This window comes from Seriola lalandi, unplaced genomic scaffold (assembly GCF_002814215.2).
Source record: "Seriola lalandi dorsalis isolate HSWRI2012SDOR001 ecotype SW California unplaced genomic scaffold, Sedor1 jcf7180002054279, whole genome shotgun sequence".
Taxonomy (NCBI): domain Eukaryota; kingdom Metazoa; phylum Chordata; class Actinopteri; order Carangiformes; family Carangidae; genus Seriola; species Seriola lalandi.
Genome location: NW_019524832.1, coordinates 205,255 through 220,308, shown reverse-complemented (window position 1 = coordinate 220,308; position 15,054 = coordinate 205,255). Strand labels below are relative to the sequence as shown.

Below are 15,054 nucleotides of genomic sequence, written 5' to 3'. Positions count from 1 at the left end.
ATATTCTACGTAAGCATGAGTCTGCCTGTCTAGCTTTGCCTCGTCTCAAAATTTTGACTGTGCTGTGATTCACATGATTTAGCTATAGGTGAATCTATACTCAAAATTTACAAAACTGCTTCCATCTCCATAATAAGCATATATGAAAACGTGTCTTGTTGACACTGTTGCATAAAGTCAGATAATTTCAACTTTCTCTTACCTACATTTTTTTTTTCAACAACCACATATTTGAATTCAGTGTTATGTTTAGTTACCTCAAATACATTTTGAAAAGTCTGAAGGTTGCAGTCTTATTAGAAAGTAAGAGCACACCTTAATGTTTATTTCTTTATAGAATTAACAAATGTTTATTTTCTTATGTTGATTTTCATTGTTATATTTATTCACTATTATAATTGATACTAATAATACTGTATTTTATCTTTGTTTAATAAAATAATGTCATTGATATCAGGCAGGCAAGGACTCACAATCACAGTTGAATGAAGTTGATGAGTAATCGTGAGACTGACATGAAAACTTTCAGATTTCATTTTCATTTGAAGAGCTAGGCATCAGCTTTTACAGTTATAAACTTGATGACAGCATCAGTGTCAATTCAGAACCTGTAAAATGTTGAAGCTATCAGTGTCCATTTCATGTGCAAAATGCAATGAGCACTCACACTGTTAATGGTTCAACTTATATTGATCTCTTCACTCTCTTGGGATATTGACAGCACTTAAGAATGTCTGACTTTAAGCAAATTATCTTGAGTGACATGACAATACACTAGATGTAAAAAAAAATTCAGTCCCTCCAGGCCAAGAAGGGAGCTTCAGCTCTGAAAATGTGCACAGATTTGCCATCTTTTCATGTCAGTGTGACGTGAACAAGAACAAGAAGATAGAATCTGGTTTCTGAGTGTGCTTTGTGGCTTCTGCCGGAAACTATTAGCATCTTAAGTGGGTGGAGCATTTTTTATTAATTATTAACAACAGTCCAAATATTCATTTGAATCCAACATTGCTTTTACCTATTGTGGCTGCTGAATCCTGAAAGCAGTAAACAGAGGACTGATGGTAAAGTGCAGATTTTTTTCTGCCATTCTGCCTCACACAGATGATGTGATTATCAATTTGTGCCACACCCACTCACAGTACTTTATGGCTCACATGTTTTCCCGAGAAAGCCCATGCTCTCAGAGAGTGTTTATATGAAAATGTCAAAAGATTTTTCTTCTGTAAAAAACAAATATCATTGCATATAATTTCATCCATCAGCTGATGTAGGCAAGCCAATATACTATGAAATCTAGCCTATGACTGAAACCAGCACACAGCCCCACTCATGGCAACAGGTCAGGTTAACAGGCTGCTTTTTTTTTAATGACCAGTAAATCAAGAGTGATTCTGCAGATTCTCCTCGCCAGTTGCTCAGCAACAGGACATCAAGCTCCTTTGTTAGACTGCATTAGGGCGGGAGGTCGGAAGTTGGTTTGCTGTCCCCACCCTTGGAGTCTCGCAAGCTGGGCAATAATATGTGGACATGTTACACTATATGTGAAAGGATGTCTACTTGGCTTGGGATCTCGCCACTGGCATGCATGGGGGAGCGTGATGAAAAACAATTCACAAAGAAATCTGAGAATGCTCCCCATAACAGCTCTGTAATTGTATTTGCTGTAGATAGATGGGAAGAAAATCCCATTAGATTAGGTAGTGGTGAGTTTCCCCCCTACCTTCCCAATGTGCTAATAGACAGAGACACAGTGTGAGAGACACACATACACAAGCATACTCACTTTGTATCTCAACCACTGGATTGTACACCAACATACACACACACTGTTTCAAGTGAACCACTCCCTCAGTAACTCACAGCAGCAAAATAACACAAATATCACAGTTTACAGACAACACCTTCTCAATCAAAAGATATTACAACAACAAACACACAAAAAAAGTTTTTTAAAAGATTGCTTTACATTTTAAAGTACATTTTGAATTCAAATTAGTACAAGCTTTTTTTTTTTTACTGCAACACATATGGAAAAAGAAATAAAAGAGTTTATTAGCAAGTGAGCTGCTTATATTATTGGGTATGGCTCTTTGATCAATAATGGTCTGTACAAACCACAATGGATATAGCCATTAAAATGCTATAGCAGTACATCCCAGGGGGTTCATATTCCACAGTATTTCCTCTAATAGGTTTTCAGATGCATTTTGTGTAAGTGCAACAACACATGCAGTATTTATTGCTCTTTGCTAAGTACAACACCTCGGTTATCTTCCATGTAACTACCATGTAGAAGTATTATTAAAAATGTCATTTATTCCAGTTGGATTGATGAATAACTGAATAAAGACAAAATAGTTCAGCAGAATACATATTCAGCATGTGCATTTATGGTAAAATAAACTGTGAGATAAAATGTGTGATACGGCGTACAGACATTTCCCATTGCTGCACATGCTCAGAGCTCGATACCAACCTGATTTACTCTTCCATTGATGTGTGCTGCAGAGAGTAATGATTATCTGCCAGAGTTAGTGCTAAATAGTATCTGACAAGGCATGGAAAGGTCTCTCCTGGAACAGTTGCACCCATGCTGGACACTGGCTGCTCCTGCCATGGACTCAACACAGACATCAGGAGTTCATACGCGTGGTGTTGCATAACATTGGGCCAACAATTACCACTGGCCGGATGGAAATATGTTTCCACTGCACATGATAAACTGTGTAAAGCTGTGTTAATAGGTGAGATTTAGAAAAACTTTCTTGTTTTCTTGTTTGGTTGAGATTAAAAATAATGTAGTTGATATTACACAATAACAAAAATGAGATGTTGACATCATTATATCATTGTATCATCATGTTTTTCCTAACCTGAGAAAATGATGTAGGTCTGGAAAACAGAAGGCCAGTCCAACCAAGCCTACTGACCACATTAATCCAACCTCCGTGAGTGTAATCTAAGCCACTGAACTCCCTTAAATCATTTCCATATATTCAAAGTAGGTTAAACTTACTTTCGCATGCAATATTTTTTTCTGCATGTTATCTTCATATGATCTACAACATTTAGAAGTCAAAAAATACCATCTTATAAAAGGTAAAGCATGCATGGTAAAATTCACTTTAGTCATATTTATTAAATTTCAATTTTTTAAAACATATTTTCTTATATAGATTTTTCAGCGAAATCGTTGTATTGTAATTATAATTATAATTATTATGATTATTATTATTATTAGTAGTAGTAGTAGTAGTAATAATAGTAGTAGCTAGTAGTATAGCATTTTATAAAAGGATGACCGCGCCACCTAGAGATATAAAGCCAAACTAGCTCGATTCAATGTAAAGATGGCGTCAATAAATATATATAACTTTGCCCTCAGTTTGGTATTTCGGGCTCCCTACCAAGTTGTCAAACCCAAAACGCTTTACCAATTGTCGCCCAACAAATTGTATTAATAAAAATATTAAGCGATTTTAAGACAGTATAAACTCTGGCTGGGTTTTAGCGCCTCCAGTTATAGTAAAGGTGGCGAGATAAACAAACAGCCCTGTTGCGGGTGGTGCCTGAAAGGCAAAACTCAGGGTATAACCCCCACTTATTTACGTAGGTTACTAAGTTACCAGGCAACGCTAAAGGAGTCAGTGCAAGATGGCGAAAACACAACGAAAACTGCAATAATATCGTTTTTATGCCAAAGTACAATGCAGACAGGGTAAATTGATATCTGTTTCAGGTTGGTAAAAGCCCAAGGCTTTTCAGCCAAGATGGAGGATGAAGACACAACGTTGGTAAGCGCATATATCTTAATGATAAGTCAGCCTTAACTACTATTACAGTAATGCTACAGTTTAGCATGTCGAGACTGTTGCAAAACTGATACAGAGAAGTAGTTAACGATAAATTAGAGTGAACTGTTCGTACTAATGTTCAACAGCAACAATAGCTGTTGTCGACGAATGATATCTGCCAATGGTGAACTAGCTAGCATGCTGAAGCTAACGCAGGGTTCTTCTTTTAACTTCTGAAAATAACGTTGGCTGCAGTATATGGCAGAGCGTATTTCACAAACCGTTTTTTTGTTACTATCACTGCCATTAAAGCCTTGAAGACGAAGTACCTTCTTTATATTTTTCCACAGGCTTTGATCAGGTACTATTGCTACGAAAAGTATTACAATCACGCTGTAAACGCTGCAACAGCTGCTCAGAGGAAATTCAGCAATGATGCTATCTACAGTTTTTACCATGCATATGGTAAACTGATGCAAGGTAAGCTTGAAAGAATCTAATAAAATAATAGCATTAGCCTTTTCTTGTCAGACAAGTGTCAAGTTGCCATCTGCTGCACATGCATTTATGTCGCTATTTTACTACAGATCAAATTCAAGAAGCCTCAGTAGAGTTCGACACAATAAGAGATGGCCGGGATATATCTCTCTGCACATTGATGGCCCTTGTCTATGCTGAGAAAAAAAAGTCAAACCCAGGTAATCCAGCATACAGTAGTCATTTTATTCAGGTCACAGCTGTTTGGTCAGACTCTTTTAAAGGACTGGGCACACTTGTTGATAATATTCTAATAAGTGTCACCGTATGTATTCACAGACAGAGAAGTCATTCAAGAACTTGATGCCAAGGTCAAAGAGGATCGTAAAAGTGCATCTCCCAAGAGTCTTTACCATGCTGGGATGTTTCTTTGGCTGTTGGGGCGAAATGATAAGGCAAGGGAGTACACAGAGAGAATGATCAAACTCTCCAATGGCTCTAGAGAGGTGAGATATTGATGTTATATGTTTGAGAAATGCATCAGTATTACTTTATGCAGTAGTATTTAAGCGTATGAAATGACTTCTGTAAAACTTCCATTGATCTGTTCAGGGGACCATCCTAAAAGCCTGGATAGATGTGACATCTGGTAAAGATGCCTACGCCAGGAAGGCTGGAAAACACTTTGATGAGGGACTGAAAGAGAAAGCAGATGTTTTCGCCCTGATGGGAAAGGTGAGATGGGAGATACAAATTCAAATTGAATAGTCTTCCTCAACCATAGAGAGAGAGAAAGAGAGAGAGTAACAGACTTATGTTCAATGTTTTTACTAGTGCGTATGATAGACCTTAAGTTTTGTTTGGTTTGTCCTAGGCACAATACTATGAATATCGTCAGAACTACTCTGGAGCATTGGAGATGGTTAACCAGGTCATTGTTAGTTTCCCTGGGTTCTTGCCTGCTCTCATCAAGAAGATGAAACTGTTGCTCAGCCTCCAAGACTGGGAGCAAACCATAGACGCAGCACACAGGTAATTGTTGAGTTGGTTAAGTCATCTCTCTCAAATCATACACAGAGGTCACATCTCTCCCAGTGCAAGCTCTCTTCCTCAAACTCATAGAGGCTAAAGAAGAGTTACAATGTCTCTGTTGAGATCAGAAAGTGCAAAAAACATTTGTAATCACCACCAGGCACATAAGAAAAAGCACAGTCCGCCTTTACAAATGGCTCAGCATTCAAGTGCAAATGAAACACTAGCGTGATGCCTCAAACTAGTGCATACTGACTAAGCCATTGTTTGTGTCCGCCCCTCTGGACCATAGCCAGTGTCAAACAGCATAAAAAGGCCTTTGAGCCAAAGCGCAGAAGTCTAACACAATTCCAAGGAGTTGTAGCTTCAGGTTTGCTGAGGGGTCCATGCAGCATACAGTATACTTAAGATTCTTTGGCAGCCCACACAATTCCTTTTAGTTTTAATTTTATTTGACTGGAAGCCCAACACAGTACTGCAGCAGTATCAGATGTTCTATTACTATCAATCAAGGAAATCCAAGCTTATTAAGTAAAGGAGATGCATTATATTCACAGCACCTTGTGTCATATTTCAGGCTTTTACAGAAGGATAAAAATAACCTGGAGGCACTACGGATGTTAGCGCTACATTCTTTATGTAGAAATGGAGATATTACTGAGGTAAACTTCACCCATTTTCATTCTTTGAACTCATAGAGATGCAGTTCAGCAGGAACTAAAATAAAATAGTAAATTTGAATTTATAATTGAGCTGTGAAAAAGTGGTGATCAATTTACAGAAACTGTTTTATGTGTCCCTTGTCAGTCAGTAAAGCAGCTTTCAAACCTCATCAGCAACTTGGATATTCTGGAACCACGCAACCCTGAGCTTTCCTACAGAATGTCTCTCGCCTTCACTCGTGTTGTAAGACAGTTTTGAGTATTCTCTCTACATTCTTAATGCTGCAGTTTCAGGTCTCTTTTAAAGATGTCGTTGATTTGCATGGAGGTAATCAACCTTTTTGATGTTTATCTTTCCTTAAAGTGTGGACGGAATGAGAAAGTGATTGAGCAGACATTCAGGATTGTGGAAAGAGCCTTCTCTGTGGCATCAGGGGACTCAGATTTAGCCACAGAGATGGGCTACCAGATGGTCCTTCAGGGCAGAATCAAGGAGGCTATGAAGTGGTATAAGACTGCCATGTCTTTGGATGAGACCAGTGTTTCTGCTTTGACTGGTAACATGTTACAATGATTAATCAGTTGTCTACACAACACTCAGGGTCCATATGTTTTATTCTGACGTTTTTTCAATTTTTGTTAATCAGGCATTATTCGTTGCCAGCTGATAGAGGGCCACCTTGATGATGCAGAACAACAACTGGAATTTCTCACAGAGATTCAGCAATCTATTGGAAAATCAGGGGTAATGCCTGTTATAAATGCTGACAGATGACAACATGAAATGTCTTTTTACTCTATTAAGAAAGAGGAAAAGACTTAATCTGGTTTAGAATAATTTTACTTTAAAAAAAAACTATATGTTGAACACTAAACAGGAGCATCTGGCAAGAGAAGAAAAGCAGGTGCTTCAGTAGTTCTTTAGTATTTACTCATGTACTCCTCAGTATTCTTTCACTGAGACTTTTTTTTGTTTGTTTTTTATGCTTGTGTCTTTGATCCATCTTGTACGCCCTGTCAAGTTTTCATCCCTGCTTTCTTCGTTTAAGTCTTTTATTTTATCCCAAACTTTTTTGTTTTTCTCCTTCTATTAGTTAATTTCTTCTTTTTTTTCTCTACCCTTTTAGGAGCTACTATACCTGCGTGCTGTTCTGGCAGTGAAAAAGCACCAGCCTCAGGAAGAGGTGACCAACCTGCTGAACGATGCAGTGGACACACATTTCTCCACACTGCAGGGTCTGCCTCTGGGAGTGGAGTACTTTGAGAAGCTCAACCCTGATTTCCTTTTGGAGATTGTCAAAGAGTATCTCGCACTGTGTGCTGCTAAGGTATGACTGGGAGACTTGTCAATGACAGGGTGTTTTACACTGCTTTTTTATTTCACACATTTGGGGATAGTATGATAGGGATATGCATACTTAATCCTCTTGACTCATCACTGAAGAAAGTTTGAGAATCTTTCCAGTAAATAGCACTTTTACTGTTGATGTTTTAGCCTCCGGCCCAGGGCCAGCCTCCTGCTCCTCAACTCCAGCACTGTGCAACATTGTTGGATACTGTTGTCAAGATTGTGCCAGGTCTCCTCCAAGGGGTCTTCTTGTTAGCCAAAGTCAGATATCAGTCTGGTGAGTAATGCATTTCAAATAGTGTTTTTGTTTCTTTGTCTGCCAGTTGCTTCTAACTGCATTGCTTCTGTGTTCATTCAGGCGACACTGACGCTGCTCAGAGCAGTCTGCATCATTGCTTGGAACAGTGTCCTTCTCATGCAGATGCTCATCTGCTAATGGCACAGATCCACCTGCTGCAGGGTAACTTCGCTTTGTCTTCCCAGTCTCTTGAACTCTGCCTCAGCCACAACTTTGAGGTAAGATCGCCATCAAGATGATAGTATTAGTGGCTGCTAAATCTTTTTGAAGCAGTCTGCATTCAGGCTTCTGCTTGACCCACAGCAGAAGCAGCTCTGCCACCTTTATGTGTAATACAGCGAAGGATGTAGATGAAAAGAAGAATAAAGTAGAAACCAGTCAATATGCTTTGTGTCCAGAGAGCGGTAGTTTTATCATCAGCAGTGACAAAATCTTAGTATCAATACATATCATTGTTAAACGCCAACAGTTCAAAAATGTTTGGGTTACATCATCAGGTTTGGGCTCATTAAAAGCTGCAGTTGTCTGAGCACGAGTTAGGTTAAAACAGAATCAAAATCAGTGTCGTTAGTGACAGTTCAGCTGAATCACACTGATCAAAAGGATTTCTGTGATGAATATTATTTCTTGCTTGATAGATTTATGAACATGCATCTTGACAAATATCATTCAACTGCAGGGATTGCATGTCCAAATGGATCATGACTTCTTTCCCATTTCAGATTCGAGACCATCCTTTGTACCACCTGATCAAGGCTCAGACTAAGAAGAAAATGGGTGAACTGACGGAGGCTATTCAGACATTGCAGATGGCCATGAGTCTTCCGGGTGTCCGCAGAGCTGGATCCTCGTCCAAGTCCAAGAGCAAGAAGATTGAGCTGAGCCCTGCAGACTGTGTCTCTGTCTTCTTGGAGTTAGCTGAGGCCCTGTGGCTCAACGGCGAACAGGTAAAGTAGTGAGTTTTGACTTCAGAAGGCTAGTACTCCTTTTGGATTTCTACCAGTGTCTGCCCTTGAGGAAAAAAGTACAGTATTAGCTTATGAATTGATGTTGTATTTCAGCATGAAGCAGCAAAGGTGATGCAAGATGCCATCAATGAGTTCTCGGGCACGCCTGAGGAGCTACGTGTCACTATTGCCAATGCAGACCTGGCTCTGCTGCGTGGTGACACCGAGCTGGCACTGAGTATGCTTAGAAACATTACCCCTGAGCAGCCCTACTACATCCAAGCCAAGGAAAAAATGGCAGACATATATGTGAACCACAGAAAAGAGAAACGTCTGTATGCAAGCTGTTACAGGTGAGCTGCAAATCTGGATCCAAATGAACAAAAAATAGGACACCGGAATCTAAAAGTGATCTTGATGTAAGATAGTAGCTGAACACGTACTCCATTTGAAACCTAATGTATTGTAAATGTTTTTCTTGACAGTAAGGGCTTAAACTTAATGACATACATGACTCTAGGATATCCAGCCTAAAGAAGGATTTAGACCACAAATTTTAAACAGTTTTAACAGAAGCCATCCATACTGTAAAGAAAAACTTTGCAGTTTCCTCTAGTTGCCTCCAATCTTCTCTTGGTCTCTGATGCTATTTGTTTTGACAGCTGAGACGTAGTAAAGCATGACTGAACCTCAGACCAGCAGAGACACACAGTATGTCTACATAATGAAGTACACCATATGTGATGCGGTATCTTTGTCTTTTCTCCAGAGAAATGGTGGAGAAGCTGCCCAGCCCTCATACATATCTCTTACTAGGTGATGCCTACATGAACATTCAAGAAGTAAGTGTGAGATGTGATTCAGCTGAGTCCTATGGGATATTTTCTGTATCCCATAACAACTTAGAATGGCTTTAAAAGTACCACCTGCTTCAAATAACTAAATTCTTGTTATGGTTTGTTTAAGCACATTTTTATCTCATCTTTTACCTTATCCTCATGTTACATATAACCTTTCCAAAATGCCAATATGTAGCCTTTTAATGTGCAGTGATGGAGCTGTATTGAAGTCCATCACTAAGGTCTTACCTTGGATGATTATTGTCTGGAGGGAACACAGGGGGTCCCTCTACCCTGCAGTTGTAACAGAGTCATTTGAGAATGAAATTTGTAACATTCAAGGAATGTTTGACAATGCTACTGCACATATTTGTGAAAGAGGAGTCAGTTTTAAGCTGGACCATGAAAAGGCCACATTTCTATTAGGCTATCAAACTTATACAATTGAAAAACAATTCAAACAATACAGGATACAGGACATTAAATAACAGTAGACTTTAAATAAGCAGATCTACTTCCCTCTTGGCAGAATGAAAATGCATTAATCTACTACTGTAACATATTTGATACAGTCAGTTTTCCTGGAAAACCTGAAAAATTGTAGACTATTTTTCAAGTTGATATTTCAAATATGAAAGAAAAAGTTAAATATTTTTGGAAAATAATGTGCTGAGAAAGAAAATGGAGAACTAAAGTTAAAAGCACACAACAGCAAGAAGCTAAAACAGCTATGTTTAGGACTACATTAATCAATAAAAAAAAAAATCACTAACTGCATAGCAGCTCACAGGGAATCATTAACAGCTCATTCCCTGTAAACAGAATCTGAGCAAAAATGACACCCTACAGTGGAAGACTGGGACACAGTATTTTATGTAGGCTGTATAAAGGAGGAAACAGGGTTAATAGTTACCACAGAATGTTTAACCAATAGGTTAAAGGTAAATAAATATATACATCAACTAGGATGGAATAATTGAAAAAAAAACAATATTCACATTCATGCACAACATACAATGTTAATTAGACAAGAATAAATTTTCAGTGATTATTTATCGTCTTATATAGGCTAAATGAAGCATCATCATCATCATCATAAATAATGGTTGAAAATGCAAAGGGACACAATGTGCATTCATGTAAGTGACATGCTGATGATTGTAGCATTGGTTTCAGATTAATCATTAAGTCAAAGACGAGGAGGTCTGGTCACCTGTGTGATTTGAAGGGTAGCAACCCAAGCCTCCTCCTAAAATCAGTCATGTTAATGCATACTGCTGTTGTGGGTAAGATGACGTCATTCAAGGCCAAATCGGATATGGTATCTTTATCCAACAGTTCTTAATTTGAAGTGTTCAACAGCCTTTAAGATGTTTATCAAACGTTCACAACATTTTGTAAATAATGAAACGTATCAGACTGCCTGAATAATATTTATAAAAACCTAAAACTAACAGTTAATTTTGATATCACTTCTTGTCACATGTGTTTATCCTCAGCCAGAGAAAGCCATTGAGGTTTATGAGTATGCTTTGAAGAAAAACCCCAAAGATGGTGCTTTAGCCAGCAAGATTGGGAAAGCCCTGGTCAAGACTCATAACTACGGCAAGGTTTGTTTGCACACTCATTGAAAGATAAACAAAGTTCGCACACAGACAAACCAATGTTGACATATGGCGGCTATTACACAGGCAATAAATTACTATGAAGCTGCCTTGAAAACTGAGCAACAGAACTTCCTACGCTATGACCTGGCTGAGCTGCTGATGAAGATGAAGCAGTGTGAGCTCTGTGAGAGAGTCCTGCATGAAGCTCTGGCCCATGAACCAGGTACTTAAGACATCACAATACTTACTCACATACACACACACAAACCCACACACACACACACACAGTGACGTCAAACACCACAATAAAAAACGAGAATCTAGTCAAAAGGACAGTTTGCGTACAGATGTGATAAGTATAAATAACTTGGTGCAAAGATGGAAAGAACATATTAGCAAATACTGTTTATGGAAATACCAAACTTCTTTGAATGTGTAAAACAAATCCAAACTTCCCTCTGCTCTGTTTTAAAATAAAGTATTTACTGATTTTTTAAAATCGTTTATTGTTGTCTTTCTACTCTATCCAGTGAACGAACTACCGGCGCTCTCAGATGATTGTCGTTATCTGGTCCTGTTGGCAAAGATCCAAAATAAGGTTGAGAAAAATGAGCAAGCTTTACTTTCCCTACAAAAAGTAAGTGTTTCCAGTTATCTGGTTCATCTTTTTACATTTTGGATCAAATATTTAGCAGGATTATTTCAAAAGAATTCTTACCTGTCACATAAAATAATGCAAACTTTCTTTAATTGCAATAATCTTTTACTTGTTTCTACAGAGATGATTATGATAATGATTATTATGCGGTTGTGTATTTGCTGTTCCTAGGCCCGGGATGTGCAGGCCAAGGTGCTGAAGCGGGTGCAGTTGGAGCAGCCTGACGCCATCCCCATGCAGAAGCAGCTTGCTGCAGAGATCTGTGCTGAGATCGCTAAACACTACACAAGTCAGAGGGGCTATGAGAGAGCAGTCAAATTCTACAAAGAAGCTCTTGTGTATTGTGAGACTGATCGCAAGGTCAGTGCAGCTGAATCAAAAACCTTCTGTGTAGTCACTGCAGCTGCGGTTAACAAGTTCTGGCGTCTTTTAGCATTGCATCTTTGTGTTCTTAAAATTTTGTGATCTTAGTTGTTGATAGTTTGATTTAAGCAAAAGGCCTGATCAATCTGCCCTACGTTATTTCACAAATAATCTTGTCACATCAACTTCATTGAAATGAATGCACTCTCTGTTCCTAGGTGATGCTGGAGTTGGCTCGGTTGTACCTCACTCTGGATGAGAGTGATGCGTGCCAGGAGCAATGCAGCGTCATTCTGAAGAATGACCAGTTTAATGAAGACGCAACGCTGGTTTGTTCCGTCTGTCTGCCACCACAATTGTGACCATAACCTTTTCTTTGGAACAAATATATAGAACTAATTTCTTCCATATGTTTGTCCTCAGATGATGGCTGACATTATGTTTAGGAAGCAGAACTATGAAAAGGCAGTTTTCCACTTTCAACAACTCCTGGAGCGCAAACCAGGTGTAACAGAGCAAAGTTTCTTTTCTTTCTTTCTTTTTTTTTTCACACAAATTTGTGCTGAATGTAAATGCAAATTCATGATTGTAATTTCAGACAACTACCCAACTCTGTCACGTCTTATTGACTTGTTGAGGAGGGCCGGGAAGTTGGAAGAAGTCCCCAGATTTCTTGATATGGCAGAAAAACATTCTCCCAGGACTAAGTTCGACCCTGGATTTAACTATTGCAAAGGACTTTATCTTTGGTAAATTTGAAAGAGTGAGATTATGGTGACATCTGTTTCAAGTTTATTGCATTATGTGATTAATCTTTTGCTTGCTTCTCAGGTATACAGGAGAACCTAATGATGCCCTGCGACACTTCAACAAAGCACGGAAAGACAATGATTGGGGTCAAAACGCTGTGTATAACATGATTGAAATCTACCTAAACCCCGACAATGAGACCATGGGAGGGGAAGTATTTGAGAATTTAGATGGGGAAATTGGGTGAGCGGCAGTAGGAGCTTACAAGTGAAACAATAGACTTTATACAGTATATATACTCTGTTTTAAACCCACAGACTTACTTGTAGTATTCACCTGTCTCTCATCAGGAACTCCACAGAGAAGCAGGAGTCAGAGCAACTGGCTGTTAGAACTGCTGAGAAGCTGCTGAAGGAGTTAAAACCTCAGACACCGGGCGGACACATACAGCTCCGCATCCTGGAGAACTACTGCTTTCTGGCAACTAAACAGAAGGCCAATGTAGAGAAAGCCCTCAGTGTTTTCACAGAGATTGCAAACAATGAGGTAAGTAAACTCCAGATGGTGCATATGATTTACATCACTCTCTCTTGTGTAAATATACCCACACCAGGAGCCGTGCATTATTTCAGACTCTCTCTTTCTGTCAGTCATTTCATTTGGTAATAAACTGCACATTGCACTGTGGTTCAGTTTTTTTAATTTTATTTGTTGAAAAAAAAACAAACAAAAAAAACATTTTATTATTTCAAATTATGTACTGAAGTCATGTCAGTATGGTTTTGGTGTAAACAAATGGCAGTGGGACAATGGCGAGAGGTGTTGCCAGATTAATAACCAGAATTCTTTGGTTGAATTCAGAAAGACCATGTCCCAGCACTGTTGGCCATGGCGACAGCTTATATGATGCTAAAACAAACTCCCCGAGCCAGGAACCAGCTCAAACGCATAGCTAAAATGAACTGGAGCATTGTTGACGCCGATGAGTTTGAGAAGAGCTGGCTGCTCTTGGCAGACATCTACATCCATTCGGGGAAGAATGACATGGCCAGGGACCTCTTGGAGAGATGCCTCAATCATAACAAGGTCAGTACTGAAAATATTGTCACTGCTTAAATATGATGTGGTTTACGGCAATTTAAGGCAATTAAATTCACAAAAAATCTTTTCATGATATAATGCAGAGACCGTCTCTTAGTTTAAGTACTTTGTGATAATAATTGCACCTTTTTTCCACAGTCATGCTGTAAAGCTCATGAATATCTGGGCTACATATTGGAAAAAGAGCAGGCATTCTGTGATGCAACGGTCAAATATGAACTGGCTTGGAAATATGGAAATCGAACTAACCCAACTATTGGTAAGGCAACTAAAATCACATGTCCAGTTCAGTTTATAATTACAACGTGGATAAAGAGAATTTCTTACATGTAATGTTTGTTTTGTTTTTATTGCAGGATACAAGCTTGCTTTCAACTACTTAAAAGCAAAGAGGCATGTTGATGCCATAGATGTGTGTCATAAGGTGAGACACCTGTGGATGTTTACAGTTGAAGAGCTTCAAAACAGTCTTTATCCCATGAATCATGTTTGCTTTCGTCCGCAGGTTCTGTCTGCTCATCCAAATTATCCGAGAATACGAAAGGACATCCTGGACAAAGCTCGTGCTGCCTTGAGATCGTAGTGTTAGACGTGTGTGTGCGAGACACTGCTTATGTTTAGGTTTCTGTGATGAAAATTATTAGTTAACCCTGATTGAATCAACTTTTATTGTTTGGCTTTTACTGTCAAGTTTAAAGAATGTGCAGTTATTAGCATTATTTCTTTCTTTATTAAACACCATGTAATTCTTTTCAGTATATGAATAGCTGTGTGCTGACAGTCCTGAGGGAAAACAGAGTGCAGGGGGGGATTCAGGCACATGCAGGTTTTTGTTTCCTCACAAAGAGCAGGGGGCTCTTGCAGAGGGGCATTGTCTAAATGAAAGAACATTTAAGCTTTATATATCAAAATTTAAATGTTTTTCCCATCTGATAGAGAACCTATTTCATCTTATACATGATACATTCTTTTTTTCATATTATATTTTCAATATACTTTTTTCTTATTATTCCCTTCAGTTCATATGAAAATCAATATTGACATGTTTTATCTTATGAGGAATATTAGGATGTAGATATTTGTGAAAGTTGTTTTTATACTTTTGAACTTATGTTTAAAATAAAGTTATTTAGAAATATGATGGTGGCTCTTTGGCCTGATCTTTTATTTATTTA

The 15,054-nt window shown here is 38.5% G+C and overlaps 1 protein-coding gene across 2 annotated transcripts; it reads left to right on the top strand.

The window, feature by feature from the left end:
* Positions 1–3,633: 3,633 nt before the first annotated feature.
* Positions 3,634–15,020, top strand: ttc21b (tetratricopeptide repeat domain 21B). 2 transcript variants are annotated; one of them, XM_023405568.2, is made up of 29 exons: positions 3,634–3,797; positions 4,148–4,277; positions 4,385–4,495; positions 4,614–4,780; positions 4,887–5,009; positions 5,149–5,306; positions 5,884–5,968; positions 6,114–6,212; positions 6,333–6,525; positions 6,616–6,713; positions 7,096–7,296; positions 7,464–7,593; positions 7,675–7,832; positions 8,337–8,561; positions 8,676–8,914; positions 9,331–9,403; positions 10,900–11,010; positions 11,092–11,230; positions 11,538–11,644; positions 11,837–12,025; positions 12,247–12,357; positions 12,452–12,533; positions 12,627–12,777; positions 12,860–13,021; positions 13,129–13,324; positions 13,640–13,864; positions 14,018–14,138; positions 14,236–14,303; positions 14,385–15,020. In XM_023405568.2, exons 1-29 carry the CDS (start codon positions 3,774–3,776, stop codon positions 14,460–14,462), a joined length of 3,954 nt encoding a protein of 1,317 aa, XP_023261336.1. In that variant the 5' UTR covers positions 3,634–3,773; the 3' UTR covers positions 14,463–15,020. The 2 variants fall into 2 exon arrangements, with proteins under 2 accessions (XP_023261336.1, XP_087029897.1); XM_087173771.1 differs by having other exon boundaries at positions 12,452–12,777.
* The last annotated feature ends 34 nt before the right edge of the window (positions 15,021–15,054 follow it).

Bases quoted from the DNA above. Each gene is read 5' to 3' on its own strand.
- ttc21b (XM_087173771.1), top strand. From the start codon at position 3,774: ATGGAGGATGAAGACACAACGTTG. The intron at 6,714-7,095 runs GTAATGCCTGTT...CTACCCTTTTAG, and splicing joins AATCTATTGGAAAATCAGGG to GAGCTACTATACCTGCGTGC. The intron at 13,325-13,639 runs GTAAGTAAACTC...GGTTGAATTCAG, and splicing joins CAGAGATTGCAAACAATGAG to AAAGACCATGTCCCAGCACT.